Source organism: Musa acuminata, chromosome BXJ2-8 (assembly GCF_036884655.1).
Source record: "Musa acuminata AAA Group cultivar baxijiao chromosome BXJ2-8, Cavendish_Baxijiao_AAA, whole genome shotgun sequence".
Taxonomy (NCBI): Eukaryota; Viridiplantae; Streptophyta; class Magnoliopsida; order Zingiberales; family Musaceae; genus Musa; species Musa acuminata.
The window spans coordinates 46325061-46345373 of record NC_088345.1 but is presented as its reverse complement, the minus strand read 5'-3'; the positions used below and the strand labels follow the sequence as shown (position 1 = coordinate 46345373).

General features: G+C 37.9%; 3 protein-coding genes across 19 annotated transcripts; 1 reads left to right on the top strand and 2 right to left on the bottom strand.

Moving 5' to 3' along the window:
• Nucleotides 1-506: 506 nt before the first annotated feature.
• LOC103995268 (heavy metal-associated isoprenylated plant protein 39-like) lies at nucleotides 507-4454 on the bottom strand. 16 transcript variants are annotated; one of them, XR_010489466.1, is made up of 7 exons: nucleotides 4373-4454; nucleotides 2973-4259; nucleotides 2842-2904; nucleotides 2170-2435; nucleotides 1378-1636; nucleotides 1157-1232; nucleotides 507-1074 (listed from the first exon to the last, which is right to left on the bottom strand). XR_010489466.1 is itself a non-coding variant. In XM_065122006.1 (6 exons), exons 4-6 carry the CDS (start codon nucleotides 1393-1395, stop codon nucleotides 779-781), a joined length of 390 nt encoding a protein of 129 aa, XP_064978078.1. In that variant the 5' UTR covers nucleotides 1396-1636; nucleotides 2170-2435; nucleotides 2842-4259; nucleotides 4373-4443; the 3' UTR covers nucleotides 507-778. The 16 variants fall into 16 exon arrangements, 1 of the variants encoding a protein (XP_064978078.1); XR_010489469.1 differs by having other exon boundaries at nucleotides 2170-2423; XR_010489471.1 differs by having other exon boundaries at nucleotides 2170-2404.
• Nucleotides 4455-8053: 3599 nt separating this feature from the next.
• On the top strand, nucleotides 8054-9023 carry LOC135619731 (heavy metal-associated isoprenylated plant protein 39-like). The gene is made up of 3 exons (XM_065122007.1): nucleotides 8054-8210; nucleotides 8323-8398; nucleotides 8473-9023. The coding sequence occupies exons 1-3, from the start codon at nucleotides 8193-8195 to the stop codon at nucleotides 8757-8759; spliced, it is 381 nt and encodes a 126-aa protein (XP_064978079.1). The 5' UTR covers nucleotides 8054-8192; the 3' UTR covers nucleotides 8760-9023.
• A 583-nt stretch (nucleotides 9024-9606) lies between these two features.
• Nucleotides 9607-13318, bottom strand: LOC135585001 (glutamate decarboxylase 5-like). Of its 2 annotated transcripts, none has more exons than XM_065122005.1 (7): nucleotides 13164-13318; nucleotides 12624-12828; nucleotides 11487-11687; nucleotides 11182-11396; nucleotides 10610-10863; nucleotides 10453-10505; nucleotides 9607-10294 (listed from the first exon to the last, which is right to left on the bottom strand). In XM_065122005.1, exons 1-7 carry the CDS (start codon nucleotides 13247-13249, stop codon nucleotides 9809-9811), a joined length of 1500 nt encoding a protein of 499 aa, XP_064978077.1. In that variant the 5' UTR covers nucleotides 13250-13318; the 3' UTR covers nucleotides 9607-9808. The 2 variants fall into 2 exon arrangements, with proteins under 2 accessions (XP_064978077.1, XP_064978076.1); XM_065122004.1 differs by lacking the exon at nucleotides 13164-13318 and adding an exon at nucleotides 12921-13077.
• Between the last annotated feature and the right edge of the window lie 6995 nt (nucleotides 13319-20313).

Here is a 20313-nt window from a genome sequence, read left to right as displayed (position 1 = left end):
AGAACCCACTTCGTTTTCGTTGCCCACCTATAAGTATATTAGTAGTAGGCGAGAAAGAGAGAGAAAAAGCGGGATCCCCGAGGCCGTAATCTCCTACCGATGGCAGTCCGCAGTCATGGAGAAGGAGAGAAGCCGAGTCCAATCCCCAGACCGGGCCACCATCCGCGGTATATACCAAATAGGGGGCAGGTACTGAAGAGGATCGTCAAGTGCCTCGTGGGCTTCTTAGTACCGTCGACTGCACCAAAGGCGAGGTCAGCGCCCGTGCCGGTCCTCCGTCGCCAGGGTGAAGACAAGGGAAAGGCTGCTCACTGATTAATCTTCCCATTTCAGGCGATCCAGTGATCTACCTCATGCATGCAGATCCAGCGAAATGTGTTTAGCTTACTGCTCTACAGCCTTTCTTGTCTCTTAATATAGGTCGTCTCCTTCGCCTCGAATCAGAAAAAGTCCTCGAATCGATGGCATGATGCGGTTTGTGTGACTAAAGAAGCAACGAAGACTACTGGATGTATCACTCGGGAGCTTTGGATTTGAATGAACAGGTGATACAGACAACTATTTTACGTATGCTACAAAACAGATTTATTTTGCTGTTCTTTGAATCTTTTCTTGCCCCCTTACGGAATATGGTAGTACAAAACTTATTTAATCGACTCCCAATCGGCTCATTTAACATACAATCTGAGCATAGTATTTATTCCAACGACGAGTACTCCTTTTAGACTTGTTAGCGCTTGGGAGTCAGCCGAAGGCAAGAGGGATATCTTTTTGATTTCTACACCGTATCCAAAGAATTGTCTGTAAGCTTCGATTGGCTTCTGAGGAGGATGAGCCCTCTAATATTCTTGTTATGGCGCCGTAAGCTCGGCGATCTGTTCATTAACAGCTCTTTTCTTCTCCGCCTCTCCCTTCTTTGCTTCGTCCTTCCTCTTTCCGGTTCATTTGCCAGGCCGATGAGGAGTATTTCGGTGCACCAGGATTTCCTCAACTTGATCACCACAACAATGGGGTCAACGAACCCAATTACAGTGAGCTTCTTCTGCTCCATGTCCGCTGATACTGAAGCAACCTCTGTTAGGATACAGAAAAAAACGTGGTTCAGAAGTCGGGTTGGACACACGGAAAAGAGTGGTGAAGCGAGCTGTGGCTTTACTTTCAATACTGCAAACTGCTTTCATTGCCTTGATCTTATCCTTGTCACAGTGGAGTCCCACTTTCACCACAATTCTCTGCCATCAGACCAAGGAATGAAACTACAAGCTTCAGACAAAAAGAAGAGAAGCGGAGAGCGAGGTAGAGAGAAGGAACTGGCAATTGCATCGTGAAACTTTTTTCCCGATACTAATAAGTTGGAGAATTAGAACTGGAACTCACCTTCATGTCCGCGGCCATCTTTTAGCCCTCTCCGCCGAGTGTTGAGACGAGGAACGAGGCGTGGGATGAGGTGTTGCTAGAGACGGAAATTTACGTAAATATAATAGACGGTCTTAGGAAGTTGCGAGGAAGCCGTGCGGAAGCTGCTACGAATCCTTCGTCGTTTTCTGGAACCGGACTTTGAAAGGTCATCTGCCACGCGGTTCCGATGGACGTCGTCAACTCCGACGTGACACTTTCGTTGCAATCCAAATCAAATCTAGTAAATAGGATAAAAAGAAAATTATATAAAATTACATCGAAAATGATAAAGAGTATTTTTCTTATATAAGTTAAGGATACTGATGATAATTTTCTGATAAATCAAAAGAATCATAGGAATTAATTTGAAATATGATCATATAAAATTATCGATCGCTACGAAGATATGCGCCCAATCACCATATTGTGATTGTAGTATAATCATCGACGTCGGTATCAGGAGCTACTAGCTAACGTTAAATGTGTCTAGTTAAAAATTCATAAATCAGGTATTTAAATTAAGAAATTTAAAATCAGATGAGATTCTTGGTCAAGAAAATTGAAAGCGTATTGTTATTTTGTCATATCTTAATTTCTATATATGATCAGACCTAATTACTTTTTGGATTTGCAAAAGCAAGCAGCAATGAATCACTCAAAACCCCAAGGTTTAGTGATGCACTCATTTCACAGGAATTCAGATAGGAAACATATGTGTAGCAAAATCGATCATCTTAAGGATAATAAAAACACGAAATCAGGTTTGGGTACCTGACTCGGACTCGGCCGAATTGGAATCCAAGTTCGGTTCGGTTCTCTCTCGTCGGCAGTGGGTCGAACCAATACAGCGTTCTAGAACCATCCATGCTTTCGCATGCATACCGACCCTATTCTGGAAATCGGATTGGCTGACACCAACGTCGACCGATCGGGTGACGTCACGTCGCTATCACCAGTCCGAGTTCGCCACGTCGCCAAACAGACCCGAATGCTGTCCTGCCCTGGACTGTCGATCAAGCGGCACTCTAGATTTACCTCTCGAATGTTCACCACCATCAAAAAAATAATATTAATAGGAAATACTTAATCGTTAATCATGTATACTGTTTTCAGAATACATAGGTGAATTTAAGAGAAGATAAGAGTTAATAATGTTAAATGTGGGTTTTAACGATGAGAATAGACTGTAGCGATCATTAGAGTCGGAGCCTCCTCTCACCTTTGAGTCGTCCATCAAATAATTTTAGTTGCTCGTAATATTATAAATGTAACATCTCAATTAGTTTCATATCGAAAATGAATGAAATTAAGATTGAATTATAAAGATTTAATAAATATATAATTATTAATTATTAATTTAAATATTTTGATCAATAATTTAAGTTAAATAAAATTCACAGATTATTTAACCCATACAATAAATCTGAGACTCTACTTGCTTACCTCGTATCATTACTGTGGTAGCTTTCCTTCATCCACGCCTCTCGTTCTTGAAGAAGATGTCAGCTGACATGAAGGTAAGTTCCAATTCTAATACATTAAAGAAGAAAGTTTGCTGCTACAGCAACAATTACCAGTTCCTCGTGTTCTTTTCCTTGGATCTCTAACAGTTGTATTCCTCGGTGTGATTGCAGAAGGTTGTGGTGAAAGTGGACGTCCACGATAACAAGGACAAGAAGGTGGCAATGAGAGCAGTTTCCAGCCTTCAAGGTGATCAATCAGACCTCTTTCTCTGTGTCTCGTAATCTTCCACTTCGTGATTTTGTATCCATGGACACGAAGAACGAGATCGTTGACCCCATGAGTGTGGTGGGCAAGCTGTGAGGAAACACTGGTGCGCCGCGATGGTCGGGCCGGCAACAGATCCGGAGAAGGAGGAGGAGGAGGCCAAGAAAGGAGACCGGGAGAAGAAAAAGGATGCTGATGCCATGACCACGTACTATTACGTGCAGAGTGCCGAGGAGAACCCCAGTGCTTGATTCTCATGCTTTCAGCTTCCTCAAATGCACAGATACATTGAGGAGTCTTCGGTTGAAGGTTTTTTCTTCTCATCCTGAGGTCTAAGAATAAGGATGAATTTTCTTTTGTTTTTGATTTACCAAACTATGGGATTGGTGACAAAATGTATTATACTTCACTCTTAGGTGATGATTGGTTGGAGGAAAACAATAATAAAGGCTTGACTCAACTACAAATTTGACTTTATTAGTAGATCTGCGAATAAGAGATAAACAATAAGCTATGATTGATAGTTGATTCCATGCATATGTGTGAAGGCAGCTGGTTGACTAACTAAAATAAGACCCAGAAATTGCAAATTGACTATTTAAGTTGAACTGGTCAAAGTCATGCGAAGATATGGTTTGACCAAATATGCCTGAAGGAGGTGCGATGTGGTCTCACGACACCCACTCGATAATTAGTTCCTTCTCGGAAATCCTCAATTCTCTGCCATCAATGAGACTTGCTGGGATTATTTCTAGTCAATTCCCACAAAAAAGGAAAAATAAATCATTGATAAAAGAAAATAAACAATCAATTACCTCAATAATTCATAATAACAAAAGAAATTATACTCCTCACTCCACTCACAATCTCATCTCCTAAACTCTTCGATCTCTTAATTCTAATTTACGAAACACTATATCTCAACTGGCTCATTTCCATGGATATCAAATCGATCCCAGCTATGATACAAAATCACGTTAAAGTTCATGCACGAAAACATAGCTTACGTGGTTCGAAGGTCAAGAAAAGAATGGCGAGGTGAACAAAGCTTTTACCTCGATGGCTGAAAACTACTCTCGTTACCTTCTTCCCTCATCCTTGTCATCGTGGAGCTCCACCTTCAACACATCCGACTACAACCAGATCAAGTAATATTATTTGGAGAGAGAGAGAGAGAGAGAGAGAGAGAGAGAGATGATAAGAATTACTACTGTGAAACTACAACTTGGAACGTTAGCACTCTTACATGAGGAGCGAGATGAAGAACAAGGCATGGGAGACTGATTTGAGCCAAGCATGTAAGAGTCTCAGATTTATAATGAGACTGCGAGCATCCAAGTCTTCCTTTACGAGTCAAGAAGGTGAGAGGAGCTATTGGCCACTTGACTAGTCTAAGCTTTCAAGTCCTAATTTTGTGCCAATGACGAGCTTAGACTAGTCAACGGTGCTATAATCTCACCATTACCGATACATATTTAATCTAATATTTCATTGACTTGATAGTAACGCGCTAACAACAACAATCCTCGCATCTTGCGTTGTTCACGTATCATTTTAGCATTACATATTTTTCCGTATAAATATTAATACAGTATTAATATAGTGCAAAAATATTATATTATAGTATTTTTAAGTACCAAACATAGTATTTTATCAAATTTATATTAAAATACTATGTTATAATATGCTTGTATTGCGTTATAATATATTATTATTATTATTATTAAAAATACGATAACATAGTGTAAAAATATTATAGTTGGATTGACTGACCTAATGGAACGGTCATAGAAAAATGAAAGAAAAAGAAGATCAATCAAGCGAAGAATATTCCTAAGGAAAAAAAAAAGAAAAATTCGTCCATACGCAAATGTATAGCTGATAGACGTCCAAATTCACGATCAAGGTGTCAAAATCAAATACCAACAGTTTCCAAAGTGAGACAAAGAGGAAAAGTACACACAAAAGACCGGAGAAAAGTCAAAATTAATTAGCTTATTATGGTTGAGAGTTATAATTTCATGAAATGTCTCACATAATCATAATCAATAGAATTAATTTTTTTGTATCCAAATAAGGATTAAGGAAATCCAGTTGTAGGTTAAAATTATTACAAATCAACTCCGGACTCATTTGGCTATGGTTTCCAAAAGGGAATTCGTTTCATTAAGATTTCACATAATTCCTTCATATACTTTAAAGAAACTAGAATAAGATGTGAAAAACAAGATTAACATATATAAGATTGATCATCAATTCAATTCCAAAACTTAAAATTATTAAGTTGTGAGTCGAATCCAATACATGTCATCAGTTTTCACTCTTTCTAATCTCTCATCTCATATTAATATTATAATTTTATCAAATAAAATAATTTATATTGAATAATAAAAAATCAAAGAGAAGAAATGTTTGGTAACCTATTCTTTCTGGGTCTCTCACACATTTTGACTAGTCAAACATTTAGTACGCTGTCATACACGACTGTCCAGCCCAAGTGGGATGTACCGGTGATAGCTATCGCGTCCGTATTATATTGGACGCAGATGTCCGCATCCAATTGGTTTCTAGAGATATTGGTGATGTGGTCGGTCAAAGTAAGCTGACCTCAGCCAAACACGTCCCAGTCCAGTGTGGGTCCCTTTTGTGGCCAATTGGAGTTCGCCACGTCCGCAAACGGATTGGTATGCTGTCTGGGCCTAAACTGGCGATGGGCCGGCACTTACGTCATCTTCAATATTTCGGACAACCGAAAATAATTAAAAAAAGATAAAAATAAAGAAAATTCACGTCGGTGAACGGAAGACTCGATTATGCACTGTGGTGGTCCACTTCTTGAATATGTGGAATTATTATTGACTTGACCGGGGTTGACTTTGTGAAGTGGGTGATAACATTGATGTGGGAATCAGATGGATGCTTTTCGAATTAATTTATCTGTACTCTCTCATTATCGTCGAAAATAAATAAGCATAAGCTTTTGGGATTAATCATTACTCAAATAAATCCTTTATGCTTTTGGGATTAAGCATAAGCAATGGTTGTAGTCGCATTCTATCTGGTTTGAATAGTTTACCGAGATTATTGTGGGAAAAAAAATTTATGTTGTAATGTGGCCGAGGACTACTATATCATCTCATCCCATTACGATATCTAAAACGTATCCACATATCGTATGTGGATGTCAAGTGAGATTGATTGATGTTTACGTATCATATATGTAAATAAGATGTTTAGACTTGAATCGAAGCTTCTCAAAATTTCGGATTGCAAGATACAAAATTAAGTAAAACTATGTTAAGTCGGATTTTGGAGTTAATAGTTGAGATATCGGGCAATGAGAGGATTCAAGTCGAGATCACGTAGAAAATTGTTGGGGCATACCTTAAAAGTTCTCTCTAATGCTTAAATCATTAAAGGGGATCGGAGAATTTAAATAAGTATCAAAATCTAATGTGAATATGCATATCATTCAATCATTAATGGACAGTAAGATTATGTACCATTTTGTTTGAGCCATAGTTATGAGATAAGATTACATACCACTTGTCTAGTTGTGGGATTGGGTTGACATTCTAATTGATGCCATGTTACTAACTATATGGGATTATGTTCTATCTAACATATCAAACGTATGGATATGATATGTTGACAATTGCTATATTATAAATGCATCGCATATCAACTAGGATATGATAACACATCAAATAGACATGTCATTCCCTAATAAGTATACTTTCAATAGAGAATAACAAAAATCAACTAAAATAGAGTCGTTAATCCTATTACAAGCCCAATACATATTGTGCAAAGCATGAATAAAACCGAAAGATATGAATATATACAAGCATTACATCGTATATCTTATTTACTGTATTATCTATGATAATAGTCACATTCGATCTCTTGGGATTATTATAGGAGAAGGCTTTTATGTTAGGGTGTGGCTAACGAATGCCATCTTATCTCATCCCATTATGGTATCTAAAACGTATCAATCTATTATATACAATGGACGTCAAGTGAGATTGATTAATATTTATACATTATATGTGTAAATAAAATGTTTGGTCTCTAAGTTAAATCTTTTAAAAATTTTAGATTTTAAGATACAAAGTTAAATAAAATCGTGTTAAGTTGATTCTAATTGAGGGTTTAAAATTGAGACTCCTTAAAAAAATTATTAGGGGCATGCCTAAAAAATTTCTCTAATCATAAGAGATTGAGTTCTGTGGAACGTGTCGATTGAATGGATATGATATGTTGATCATTGCTACATTGTGAAGCAAGGAATCAACTCATTTCAACATGAGTATTATATAACTAATGATGATCATATAAGATAAATAATATATAAAATAATATCTTTAGGTATATTTTTATCTTGAATTTATTAAATTAAAACGGAATGCTATGATTCTTTGTAATTTTTTTTTCCCTACAATGAACGTATATTAATTTAACCATCAGATGAGTAATGGACAAACTTCTTCCCTCTCTCGAACATGGCAACAATAAACAAAAGATTAATTTGATCCTATTAAATTGATGACTATCGTCGAACTCTATTAATTACCCGAATCGTAGTTTTAAGGTGATATCACATATCTATATATTAAATATTTTAAGTCCAAATTATTGATTTATGAAGGTAAATAAAAGGATTTATGTTAAAAGGTGTAGGGGCAAGTGAGTCATTCAAGAAAATAGATATTTAGGATCCACAAGATCGAAAGAACCAATTGAGTCAACAAAGTCATCGTTAGATGATATAAATCAGCTAAAGAATTAATTATGTTCAATTTTCGTTTGCTAATGTTGAGGGTAGGGTGACAACTGTTTCGGCGGCTGCCATGCCCCGTTGGCACGAGGAAGAAGAAGAGCCCTCCTCTCACCTTCCTCACCCATGGAGACTTTGACTCGCATAGTGCGAAGACTTGGCTGCCCGCACCACTATAAATCCGAGACTCCCTCCTCACATGCTTACCTCACATCGGTCTCCCCGAGGCAACCAGTAGTCCCAATACCGTGTTCATCTCTCCTCCTGTCAGTTCAGAGTCCTAAAGATGTCCGCAGAAGCGCAGGTAGGTTCCAGTTCTGACTTCTTCTTCTCCTCTACCTCGCTCTCTGCGTCTGTTCCTTAACTGGATCTGCGTTAAGGCTAATATATAGATGTATTCCTTGGCATGATGGCAGAAGGTTGTGGTGAAAGTGGACGTCCACGATGACAAGGATAAGAAGAAGGCGATGAAAGCAGTTTCCAGCCTTCAAGGTAATCAATCGGACCTCTTTCTCTGTGTACCGTACTATTCTTCCTCGTAAACTTATAATTCTGTACGATAATAGGGATCGATTCGATATCTATGGACATGAAGGACATGAAGCTCACTGTAATCGGGATCGTTGACCCCATTGCTGTGGTGGGCAAGCTGAGGAAACACTGGTGCGCCGCGATAGTCTCGGTCGGCCCGGCGAAAGAGCCGGAGAAGAAGAAGGAGGAAGAGAAGAAAAAGGATCCTAATGAACTGACCGCAGAGCTCATCAAGGCATACAAGGCTTACAATCCTTGTATGACCACGTACTATTGTGTACAGAGTGCAGAGGAGAACCCCAATGCTTGCGTGATTATGTGATGGCAGAAAGAGTTGAGATGAGCAGAGGAGTTGTCCGGTGAATGATTGGGTTGGGTATAAGAAAAATGATGAAGCTATAGATAGGGATTTGGATGTTTTAAGATATCGAAGTATTTTTATTGGTCTATATTGAGGGTGTTCTTCCTATGTCGGAAGGTTTTTGATTGACATCAATCAATTGAGGTCAGTTTCTCTTTTGTAAGTGATTTGGAGTGCTTTTGCTGCAATTTAGATCTTAATACATGGATCGTAAATTGGTGAGCATCTCAATTGTGCTTGGATTGCATCATTAGGAGCCTTTTGACCAGTTAATTGGCACTGCTTCTTCTCATTTGTGGACGCAGTTGGTGGAAATATTAATTTATATTACACCAAAAAAGTTGCATTTTGACTTGGAGGCAGTCGGTCTCTGCCGCCCACTCCTAAGAAGTCTTCCTCAGGAAGAAGTCAATAGTTAGGCTTGTGGTTGTGTCTGCTTCTCCAAGAGAGCAAACCCACACTGAGGAAATAGATTTAAAATTATCAAATAATAGTATAAATAGATTTAAAATAAGAAATCAATACGAAAACAATATTATAATTTCATTTTTTTTTATAAATTAATGTTAAAAACTATCAAATAATAGTAGAATTAGATTCAAAATAAGAAATCTATATGAAAACAATATTATAAAATATTAAAAATTAAAATTAAAATAGACAACTCTGTTTGGAAACCAAAGTTGAAATTAAAACTATTTACATCTAATTTTGTATATAACTTGGGCAGAAAATAATCAGTTAAAATGAAAATATACGTAAATAGAATCAAAATAGAAAACAAATATGAAATTCATCACATCAGATATAAAGAAATAATGTTGTAATTTCTGATACACAACGAACCCAAATCGGCTTCAATATCCAACCAACACACTCAAACCACACGCAATAAAACTTAAAAGGACTTCATGTTTATTTAGCAGCTTTAATCGCCAAACCATAACTAAACCACACGCAAACCCATTATTATGCTGCAAGAACAGAGCGGCCTACCGCGAACCCTGCGCTCAGCAAACGCCGCTGGTCTTCTTACGATCCACCAATCGCTTCCAGTATCTGGCGATCTCCTCGTGCGTCTGCTTGACGCTCTTCTTGGGGACGACGGCGCCGCCGCCGTCCGGGTTCTCCTCGGCTTTGACATGGGTGATCATGGTGGCTTTCGTCCACCGGTTTTCCAAGTCTGTCAACACCTTCTTGATGTCCGTCACGAGGCGCTCCGCCAGACTCCGACTGAAGTCCTCCCTGATCACCACGCGGAGCACCGCAACATGCTCTGCGTCGGCAGGCATGGTGTACGCGGGAACGATCCATCCGAACCTCCTCAAGGTCTCCGATACGTCGAAGACCGTGTACTTGCCGCTGTCCTTGAGTGAGAATGCCACGAGCGGCACACCCACATCCTTGGACACAATGTCGAATGTCTCTGTCCCCTCGATGCCCGCCTTCAATACCTTGGCATTCTCCATACAGTTTTCCATGATATTTCTGAAACCCTGCCAAAAACCAGAATGAAGAATAAATCTTCCTAATGGTTACAAGGAGTCGAGATGCTTCGGAATATGTAATTTATGGTAAACTAATCTGAGAATTCTCTGAAGCAGAAAATAGAATCTCGACATTAATGAAGAACATATGCAAGTATTTTAGATACCTCAAAGCCCAAGCGTATAAACTGGTAGTACTGTGCAATGATCTGACTAGATCCTGCAGGAAAAAGAAGATAGAATAGTTTCCATCAACAAATTTTCCATGCTAAACATCACATTCAGTGAAAGTTACATTTACAACGAAGAAACTAATTAATATACCTTTAGAAAAGTTGAGAGTGAAGGTAGGTTGATCTGCACCAAGATAATTAATATGGAAAATAAGCTCTTCAGGTAAATCCTCTTTGTTCCTCCAGACAACCCAACCTACTCCAGCATAAACCAAGCCATATTTGTGGCCGCTGACATTTATGCTCTTCACCTGAGGGAGCCGGAAGTCCCACTCTAGTTCAGGATAGAGGAAAGGCGCTATGAATCCCCCACTTGCAGCATCGACATGTATGGGTGTGTCCCACCTGCAGATCATGGGACAAAGTTAATTCTTCTATATCATGGTTTTTTTCCATCTCTAAAATGACATGTACCGGAGCTGATATGAGCCATTGCCACAAAAATATCAAGAGCTGGGAAAAAATAATAGGAACACAAACTAACGGGTCAATCTGCTATGAGGTTAGAACAATCGACATGCTGATTTGTCTATTTGTAAGTTTATCCTCAAGACCAAATGGAAAAAAGAATGGTCGATCACAAGGTTATGCAAGAAACACAGAGCTTTTTAGGTGAATATTGTGTGAAAGTCCGGTGCAACTACAAAGACCAAATCAACTCACCCAGTTTCTTGGTTTTTTTCTGTCAGGAGATCATTTAGAAGCTTAACATCTTCAAACTCTCCAGTGAGAGTTGAACCCAAGATGGCAGCAACACATATCGTATTCTCATCAACCATTTCTACTGCCTTGGCAGGATCCATTACATAATATCCCTCTTTCAACTTCACTTCTTTCAGTTCAACTTCAAAATACCTTGCAAATTTCTCCCAGCAAACCTACATATCAAGTGATATATATGAAATAAAATTACAAATGGAAATTTGGTGATGGCATGGATACTCAAAATGAGCCAAGGATGTTACTACCTGAACATTTGCACCGGTAACAATGTTGGGTTTGTCGTAAGGCTTCTCCTCTGCCTTTCTTTTGTTCTGCCATTTCCTCTTGAATGCAAGCCCTGCAAGCATGATTGCTTCTGAGGACCCCACAGTTCCAACTCCAACAGCCGTTTCGTCTTCCCCAATCGGGGCATTGAAAAGGTGGGCTATCATATTTACGCAGCGATTCTGCAAAAGATGCCAATACCCATAAATTCAATTGGTAGCATGATTCTCATATCCAAAAACAATCATATAAGCTATATCATGTATCATGGTAAGAACTATGCTAATACTTAATCGACAAAGGTGAAGGAAAATTCCTGCAATACTCGGAGAATCAGAAAGAACATTGCAGTAAATCTACTGCAGAATTACAACTCCAGTGTCGACAATTCCAACAATAACAAGAAGGTATTGTTCTTAGCGTTGGGATCAATTGCATAGATCCTCTGTTTCCATTTACCTCTATATGGGACAACATTAGGCTTCCGAACTCTTATCCTATATGATCCAATCAGTGAACCTGATTCCTTTCTCAATTGAGATAGAACTGCGGTGAAATGGAATATAATTCCATGGGATCCTTATAAAGGGTTAGCTTGACCCTTGTTGAAACTAATCAACTGATAGCCATTGGCCTATTGAAAGATCTAAAAGACCATTTGAAGATGCAAAAAAAACAAAACAGAGGACCAAAAGTTCTACGCCTCTACAGGATCCAATTTGTCCAATTACTCGAGACAAAGTCCTCGAACAACAATTTGCATTTCCATCATTGCTCAATTACCTTTCTTGTTTGAGGTTCTCCTACCCTGTTACATGGAGTTCCCGAATAGAAACCACTGGTCCAGAAAAGAAAGGAACTAAGTGCTTAATCTCCACTTGTAGCACTCAACAGATGGTTGCTCTCAAGGAGGACCGGTGTCAGGGAGGCATTCCCGTGTCAGTATTCTCTCGACCACCTTCAGATAACACAGACCTCTGTCATGTACCCCAGTAACGAGGATTATTATGCAGGAGAAACGATCTGATCTACCAGTTTGGCTTTAAATAGATAAACAAATAGAACCGAATGATGTACTCGACAAAGAGTTGAGACTACAAAGCAGATCGCTGCCTCACCTGGAGCTCGGTGGTGACGGGGTACTCGTCCATGTCGACGTAGTTCTTGTTGACGGCCGCCATGATGAGGCGATCGCACTCCGGCTCCATCCACGTCGTCACGAACGACGCCAGATTCAACCGCGGGTTCCCGTCGAGCATCAGCTCGTCGTTGATGATCTGGTACGCCGCATCCTTGGGGATCGACTGCTCCGGTATCCTGAACCTGTCATCGGCACCGCAAAATCACACAAAAACAGGATCAAATCCAAACGACGATGATCATAACTATCAAAGAATCAAAGACAAATTATAAACCGGGGAAGAGCCTCGCGAACGTATCGCGAAGCGAATGTATAAGCGACCGAATCATCGGCATCAGATGCTACCGCCGAGAGAGTCATCGGCTAGAGATTGTATCTTCCTCTCTTCCTTGAATCGCTGGTATACTTCGATTAATATAGACATGAGTGATCGCTTATGGTTTCTTTCACGCATTTGTTGCGGAAAATGACGAAGGAAAGGAACAAAAGCTTGCAGCCCAAGGAAGGCGACATGAACCTGGGAAGGGATGCCCGGACGTATCTGGAAGCGAACGTGGAGTGCAGCGATTCGCCGGTGTCCAATTTCGTGGTGGTCACCGCCATTCTACCAGGTGGTTCGGGGTTGCGGAACAACGAAGGGTTTTCTCACCGATCACTGGGTCAGGTGGGTGGGTCATGAACGTTTAAAGCGTAAGGGATCAGGAAGGGGCGGCGAGTGAGCCGGTGAAGCGTGGTGGAGATGGCCCGTCCGCGGCGCATGGCGTGGTGCCTTTGACGCGTGGTTTGGGGACCGGGGCTAAGACGCTTTCTTTACATCTACATTAAGATTCCCGAACATATAAATCAAGGAATCTTGGCCGTCCATCTTTCGATTGGGATTGTTGTAGTCGAGTTAGGGACGTGACGATAACGGTTAGATGAGATCAAGTGGAGAAGATTGCTTTTGTTTACGTCTGCAGCATTAAGATTCCCGAATATGTAAAGAAAGAAATCGTAGCCGTCCATGTTTCTGTCCACAGCTTAATCTTAAATGACTTTGTTGACGTTAATTATCTCCGCGTTTAGCGATAGATGTAAATTGTCATGTTTCGAGTCATTCAAACATTTATAGTCACATTGTTGTGTTGATTACGTGATGCAGTCCGCTAACGTATTGAGTTGACAAGGTGGATGAAGTGTCAAATCAGTGATGACATAGCTTATATCTTTTGCATATATAAATATACGTATGTTTATAACATTTTCATCAATTGGACTAATCAATAATGTTTAGTTTTTTTAAATATAAATAAATCATAAACAAAAAATATTTTAAAAAACAAAGGTAACAACAACTTGATTTGTAAAGCAATTGTTGGTTAGTAAGTCATTTTAACAATTTCTTAATTTCTCACTTTAAGAAGAGCAAAATATTTTGTTTTATTTTAGTTTCATCCCATTAAAAAAAATATTAATTCTTGAGTGACAATGACACAAGGTATGCTTCGAGATAAAGGATGGTTTAAATTTTATTGTCATTGAGGCGAACAAGATTGTTTTCTATCGATTCCATCGATAAAATTTGGGTTATCTTACCATTTGAGGTCAACTTAATCTATTAAAGTAACTTGGGTTATCTTACCATTAGAATAAACCTTTGCTAAGACATTAGATATGGAAGATGAATATAATAAAGTCAACAACAAATCATGTTTCACTAGAAAATTGGTTTAGGGTTCGAAGGAAAAAAAAAGAAAGTATAGGAAATCTCCATATTCAATTTGGTTGTATGTTGATAAGAACATTTAGTCTGACGTTGATTAAGTTGACTTATCATTTATATAGTTACCAAGTTTACGATGTAAAGTCAACTTGATTGGGAACATTCGTTATAAGATCAATGCCGAGAACGAGTAGGAGCTGATCATTCGACTTGCAAAACTTAAATCAGGACTATACTTGATGAAACCTATCGAAAAGCTGGATAAGTTAGAATGCAAATAACAGTAATAGTTTGTATTAGGAACCTATTTGTCAAATAGCTGGATTTGATGGATAGACATAGTTGGGGCCTTTTATATAAAAGATATGCAACTATCTATATTTTGTGGGTAATTATTTCATTGTAAGTAGTTTCACTGAATTGTTGAAATTTACTGGAGCATAAACAATCATTTGAACCGTTAAGCATTATTATTGACATCATTATGTTGATTGAGCGCTTTCTTGAATGCAATTGGATGATATGCAAGATTGTCGACGATTAGAACCAATGCGACAATCATATGTCCACCTGTCTTTTTTTTTATTATTATCAATTGTTATTAAATAAGTATTAAATTTATTTTTTATATGTCCAAGTAAATTATTAATTATGTTATGAGCAAAATGACATGACTGACACAACGATGACCAACCTCATATTATTCACATTATAAAACCATGTGATGGACATGTTGGCACTATGAGGTCGACATGTGTGCCCTACCAAGTCGATATCATGGTATTAATTGGATAGATCGACAATGATGTGACCAACTCCTCAATGCCAGCCTTAATGTCATATGATCATACTCTCGATCTCGTAAGAACAATACACCAACGACAGGCAATATCCGCATTGTGGGTGCACTAATACCTAGATGTTCCATGCTTTCCGACCAACTGATCACCCCCATTATTTGATCCATATCATATGCCTATAAGTTTAATACTAGACTCGATGTACGTCATAGATGATAAAGTTCTCTGAAATGGGGTGAAAGTGGGTAAGACTATGAGTGTCACATATGGCAACAAGGAGATGAGAGCCACGAATAAAGAAGAGGTGATGGGGGGAGTCATCAACACTAGGGATGGAGGCTTCATGAGGGTGATGTGAGTCTGGGCTAGGGGGCCCTGCACAAAAGGGCAAAGAGGGCCATACAAGATAGCGGAGGATAATGAGAGACATTTAGGATATTAGAAGAAGAAGGGGCACTAAAATGGAAAGAGATTGCTATTAGCAATCCCTTACTTTATACAATCACCTAAAAATAATAAAATATAATTTTACTAAATATAGTCTCTCAATTATCAATCATACCCTTATTTCTTATGATCCTTCAATTATTATTACTTTATATAACATACTTCATATGTCAATCAATCTTCTTTATGAGTATCGACATCGAAATCCTAGTTGCATCCCCTTTAATCATCTTCGATAATTGAGATGAGAAGAATAATAATAATAAGAAGAAGACGATGAAGAAAAAAATTATATGGGTTAAGATTAAACGATATGTTAAGAATATTTATATCCATTTATAGTTCTTATATTAGGATTGTAAATAATAAAATAAAGTTATCAATAAAAAATTTTAAACAAAAAATTGAAAACCATGGCACCTTATGAAAAAGTCTAAAAAGATTTTTTTTTTATAGAGAAATCGCCCTTAAATTTATCTTTATTTTCTTTTGGGTTGTAACATCAACGCAACTCAAATGGGTTACTCCTCCAATTTATAATAAACGGGGTGCAGAAGAACATACATATCATTGTTCTTATTTAATTAGGGATGTTGTCCGAGACAAAACTCAATGATTATTCTTAATTTAATTAGAGATAACTCCCTACATGTACTACATCACGGAGCTATGTTTATGAGACTTTGGATCTCGTTCATGGCATCATGAACCCTTCTCCATGTATAATTCAGGTCATATTACTAATGAAACCCATATATATTAAGCCATCCATATCAAACTAATTGTTGTTATCCAATGACAATACAACTTATTTCCTATTCGTTATTGGTTTATGTATTCTTTATTCAACTTTAGAAAATCCATTCATATTAACCTATTGGCGAAGATAATTATTTCTATTTTACAACAGTGTGACTTATTCACATACACATATTATTAGTATTATTATTGTTAAATATTTATATTTTTTGAGTAAATTATTGTCTAACACAATATATACTAATCCTAATCATATGGATAAAAACGGATTTGAATAAGTCAAAATTAAAAGCTTCATAATTAGAAACTCGGTCTCCTCCATCCTCTAATTGCCAATATAGCTTCATTTCATGTTTCCAAGTTCGTTTTGATGATTTCTTAGTGTTCCACGTAAACGGCCATTCACAGTGCATAGTGAACAGGAAACAAACATCAACAAAGCAGAAAACTCATTACAACCCCCAAAGATAAGATTGAACAAGGAAGATAAAAGAATCTAATGGATATACTATTATTAACCTTAACTTAAGTATGACAATTTAGATTCAATGAAGTTGATAAAATGGAGAAAAAAAATCGTGCATCTTCTTTAGTATTAGTGTAAACAATTTTCCATAACATATAATAAAAAGGATTTAAGCATTACATATAATAAATGGTGGATTCGAAGTTTACTTCTCCATCCTTTTGATGGATGCAAGTTGTTGTCATTAGCAATCTCTACATCACTACCATCATTTTATCGTTGATCATCTCGATCGGGAATCAACCCAACGAATTCATATGATGAGAAGTGGAAAAGATCAAAGGAAAGGTTACAGGTCCGAGGAAACCTCATGACAACTACAAATATTTGGTTTTTGATCTCTCGTTCTTGCCTTTGTTCCCAAGCAATCGTGAATGACGGTGATCGCGGAACGACGCTGACAGCTCTGTATGATGAAGGTGGTGTACTTCAGCAAACACACTGTGCTCCGCTATGGAGCAGAGGATCATTCATTCACGCACGCAAAGTATAAGAGAGAGAGAGAGAGAGAGAGAGAGAGAGAGAGAGCTGATAAGATGTGGGTGGGGGTGGTCCAGTCCTCCTCCACCGCTGCATGATTGCAGGATGCATGCCCTCCCAAGGTATCTTCTTCTCCCTCCTTCGTAGGGTATGCTGACTCAATCATTGCTCGACGTTGTCATCATATGTCCTGCTTGGGTACCATTCCATGCATGATTGCGTTGAGATCGCCGGTTGTCGCTCTCCCGTACTTGCGTATCCACGTAAATATATCATCCATATAATACATCTTTTTTGATCGTATCATATCGAATAAGATCCGTTATACAACATCTTTAGTCTCTCAGCTTTCTATTCGACTCAATGAAAATAATTATTATTATGCCTATACTTACATATGAAATTCTTTCGCACGCAATCATCAAACCTATTTATAACAATTTTTATATTTAATAATATTTAATTATTTTGTATTGTTTGTGACTTTTATTTTTAATTTTTTTTACATATGATAATAATATAATCATCCACATGTTTGTCTTTCTATAATGTACTCGTAATTCCAACTAAAGACGTGACAAAGTGGTTGATGTCTCTTTCGTAGTTGACAACTTAGGATATGGATAAATTTATATATTTATATTATTAAAAATATAATGAAGATCATATCAACTTAAAATTTTGGGTATCATGGCATTAATCAAAAACTTAAAGTTGATAACAAAGAAATCAAGCTTATAAAAATACATCTATATATATACACGCGAGGAGGAGTGTCACTATAGCGTTAGAGAATTCCTAAACCAGCTTTGTTATTTAATCACCAAGTGATGATCGAAGGTCAAAATAAATCTAGAGACTTTTTTCATTTGTTTTTCCATGTCCAGCAGATAGGGTGAGAGAGACAGAGCGTCGCCAATGGTGATGATGATGAGAGTCGCGACACAAGTAGAGAGAGAGAGAGAGAGTCATGAGCTAATTGACCGACATGGATGATGATGATAACGATGATGAAGAGAGAGAGAGAGAGAGTCATGAGCTAATCGACAGACATGGATGATGATGATAACGATGATGAAGAGAGAGAGAGAGAGAGAGAGAGAGAGTCATGTCTTCTCCGAGTGCTGCTTGAGCGCAGCATCGCCCATGATTTCTCGTCGCGTGTGCCCCGATCGACCACACAAGACACGGACAGGTGAGCGAGACGACGAGGGTGAGAGATTGTGATCGCCTAGTCGAGACCCCACGCCCTTTCATGCACACACAGAAGATGACATCTTAAGCATTGAAGGAGGGGCACGGACAGTGTTCCAGAGGTGTCTTTGGAGAAGCAAGTAATCATTGCAAGGACGACCTGCACCGCCCCCCACCTCCCCTCCCCCCCCTTGCTAGCTGATCGAAAGCTATTGCTTGCTTGTTCGCATGTCGAAGGAGAACCGGAGAGCTGCTTTCCTGATCTGAACCACCCATCACAGAATGTACGGCCACGATCATCTGGGGCGTTCATTTCCTACCTTGATCTACACTTGGTTATATATATATATATATATATATATATATATATATATATATATATATATATATATATATATATATATATATATATATTATTAGACGTTATGGATCAGTCTAGAAATATTATAATTATTAATATACTTTATTAGCGAAGCAAGACGTAAAGACGAGGTAAACCAGTGGGACCCACCAGGTCAAACTAGGAATCCTAGGCGATCCGCACACGTCAGCCTCGTCCTCTTGATGCGTGCTCGTTGCACGTTGAATCCCGACGTGGCCGAGTCGACCGAGCTGTAGCCACCCAATCGAATCACTCTCAGCTACAATGAGAGAGAGAGAGAGAGAGAGAGATGATTGAATTATTGGGCACTAATCTTACTTGAATAGTCAATTTTGTCCAGCAATAGATGTTGGATTTCTAAACTATGACAATGATCATAATTATCTTGTCTTCACCCTCATCTATGAAATTCAAATCCAATATGAAATTTGATTCGATCTCATTCCTCCTTCTAATCATCGAAGAACAATAAAATTTGATTAATTGTTGGAGAGTCTTGAGGATATGAAATTTCTATATTTATGCATTTCTTATCTCATATTTTAAAGGATCATGTATTCTATTTTAGCTTATTCTAGCAAAGGAAGGATTGTATGGATATAACAAAACTCCAAAGACAATTTTAATCTATTGTAAATGACGATGATTGATAAGAAGTTTGAGTATTCAAATAAATATGAAAACATACTTAAAAAGTTTGCTTCGTGTCGTATTGATTTTGTATCCATCATTAGCTACAATACATTAAGTAACTTCACTCATTGTGTAGTCATATTTGATTTTGAGATGATGTACGAATTGATACTTTTTAAACTCAACGTGTTAAAATCTCGATTGATCAAAATAATACATCAAATAAAAGATAATAATTATTCTACAACTAAGATAATACATCAAATACTTTGATATTAATCGAGCGCCACATGTTAAATCTCGACTAATAAAAATTAATGATGATTCTATATCATTTCTTGCTCGATGCATTAAATATGTATAGACTGATAAAAAAATATATTACATATCCGATATTTGGACTTGTTGATTAACCTGCTTAGGTAGAACGAGGTCATGAGGAGGGATCTAAGCATGAACGAACGAGATGCTAAGTGTGCTTGATGGCTTGACGTAAGAACAAGAGGCTATTGAAAAAGGAAGAGTTGTCATTCACTATGTGAATGCATTCTCTCCTCTCCATTCCATTCAATGGAATTGGTCATAACAGGAGTTGTAGATTGAAGAAACTAATCGATGCTGATTGATAGAAGAGAGAAAAAAACAGGAAGATGATTTGATGTCGTTGATGGAACGATAAGGACAGTGAGGGCCACATTAACTGTTCGATGGAGAAAGGAAGACGTAATCAAAAGAAAAGCCACT

Coding starts and splice junctions, on each gene's coding strand:
- LOC103995268 (XM_065122006.1), bottom strand. Junction 1,075..1,156: donor AGCAGTTTGCAGTATTGAAA/GTAAAGCCACAG, acceptor GTATCCTAACAG/AGGTTGCTTCAGTATCAGCG.
- LOC135619731 (XM_065122007.1), top strand. Junction 8,399..8,472: donor AGCAGTTTCCAGCCTTCAAG/GTAATCAATCGG, acceptor GTACGATAATAG/GGATCGATTCGATATCTATG.
- LOC135585001 (XM_065122005.1), bottom strand. CDS start 13,249: ATGGCGGTGACCACCACGAAATTGGACACCGGCGAATCGCTGCACTCC. Junction 10,864..11,181: donor GAAAAAAACCAAGAAACTGG/GTGAGTTGATTT, acceptor CATGATCTGCAG/GTGGGACACACCCATACATG. Junction 10,295..10,452: donor TTATACGCTTGGGCTTTGAG/GTATCTAAAATA, acceptor GGTTTTTGGCAG/GGTTTCAGAAATATCATGGA.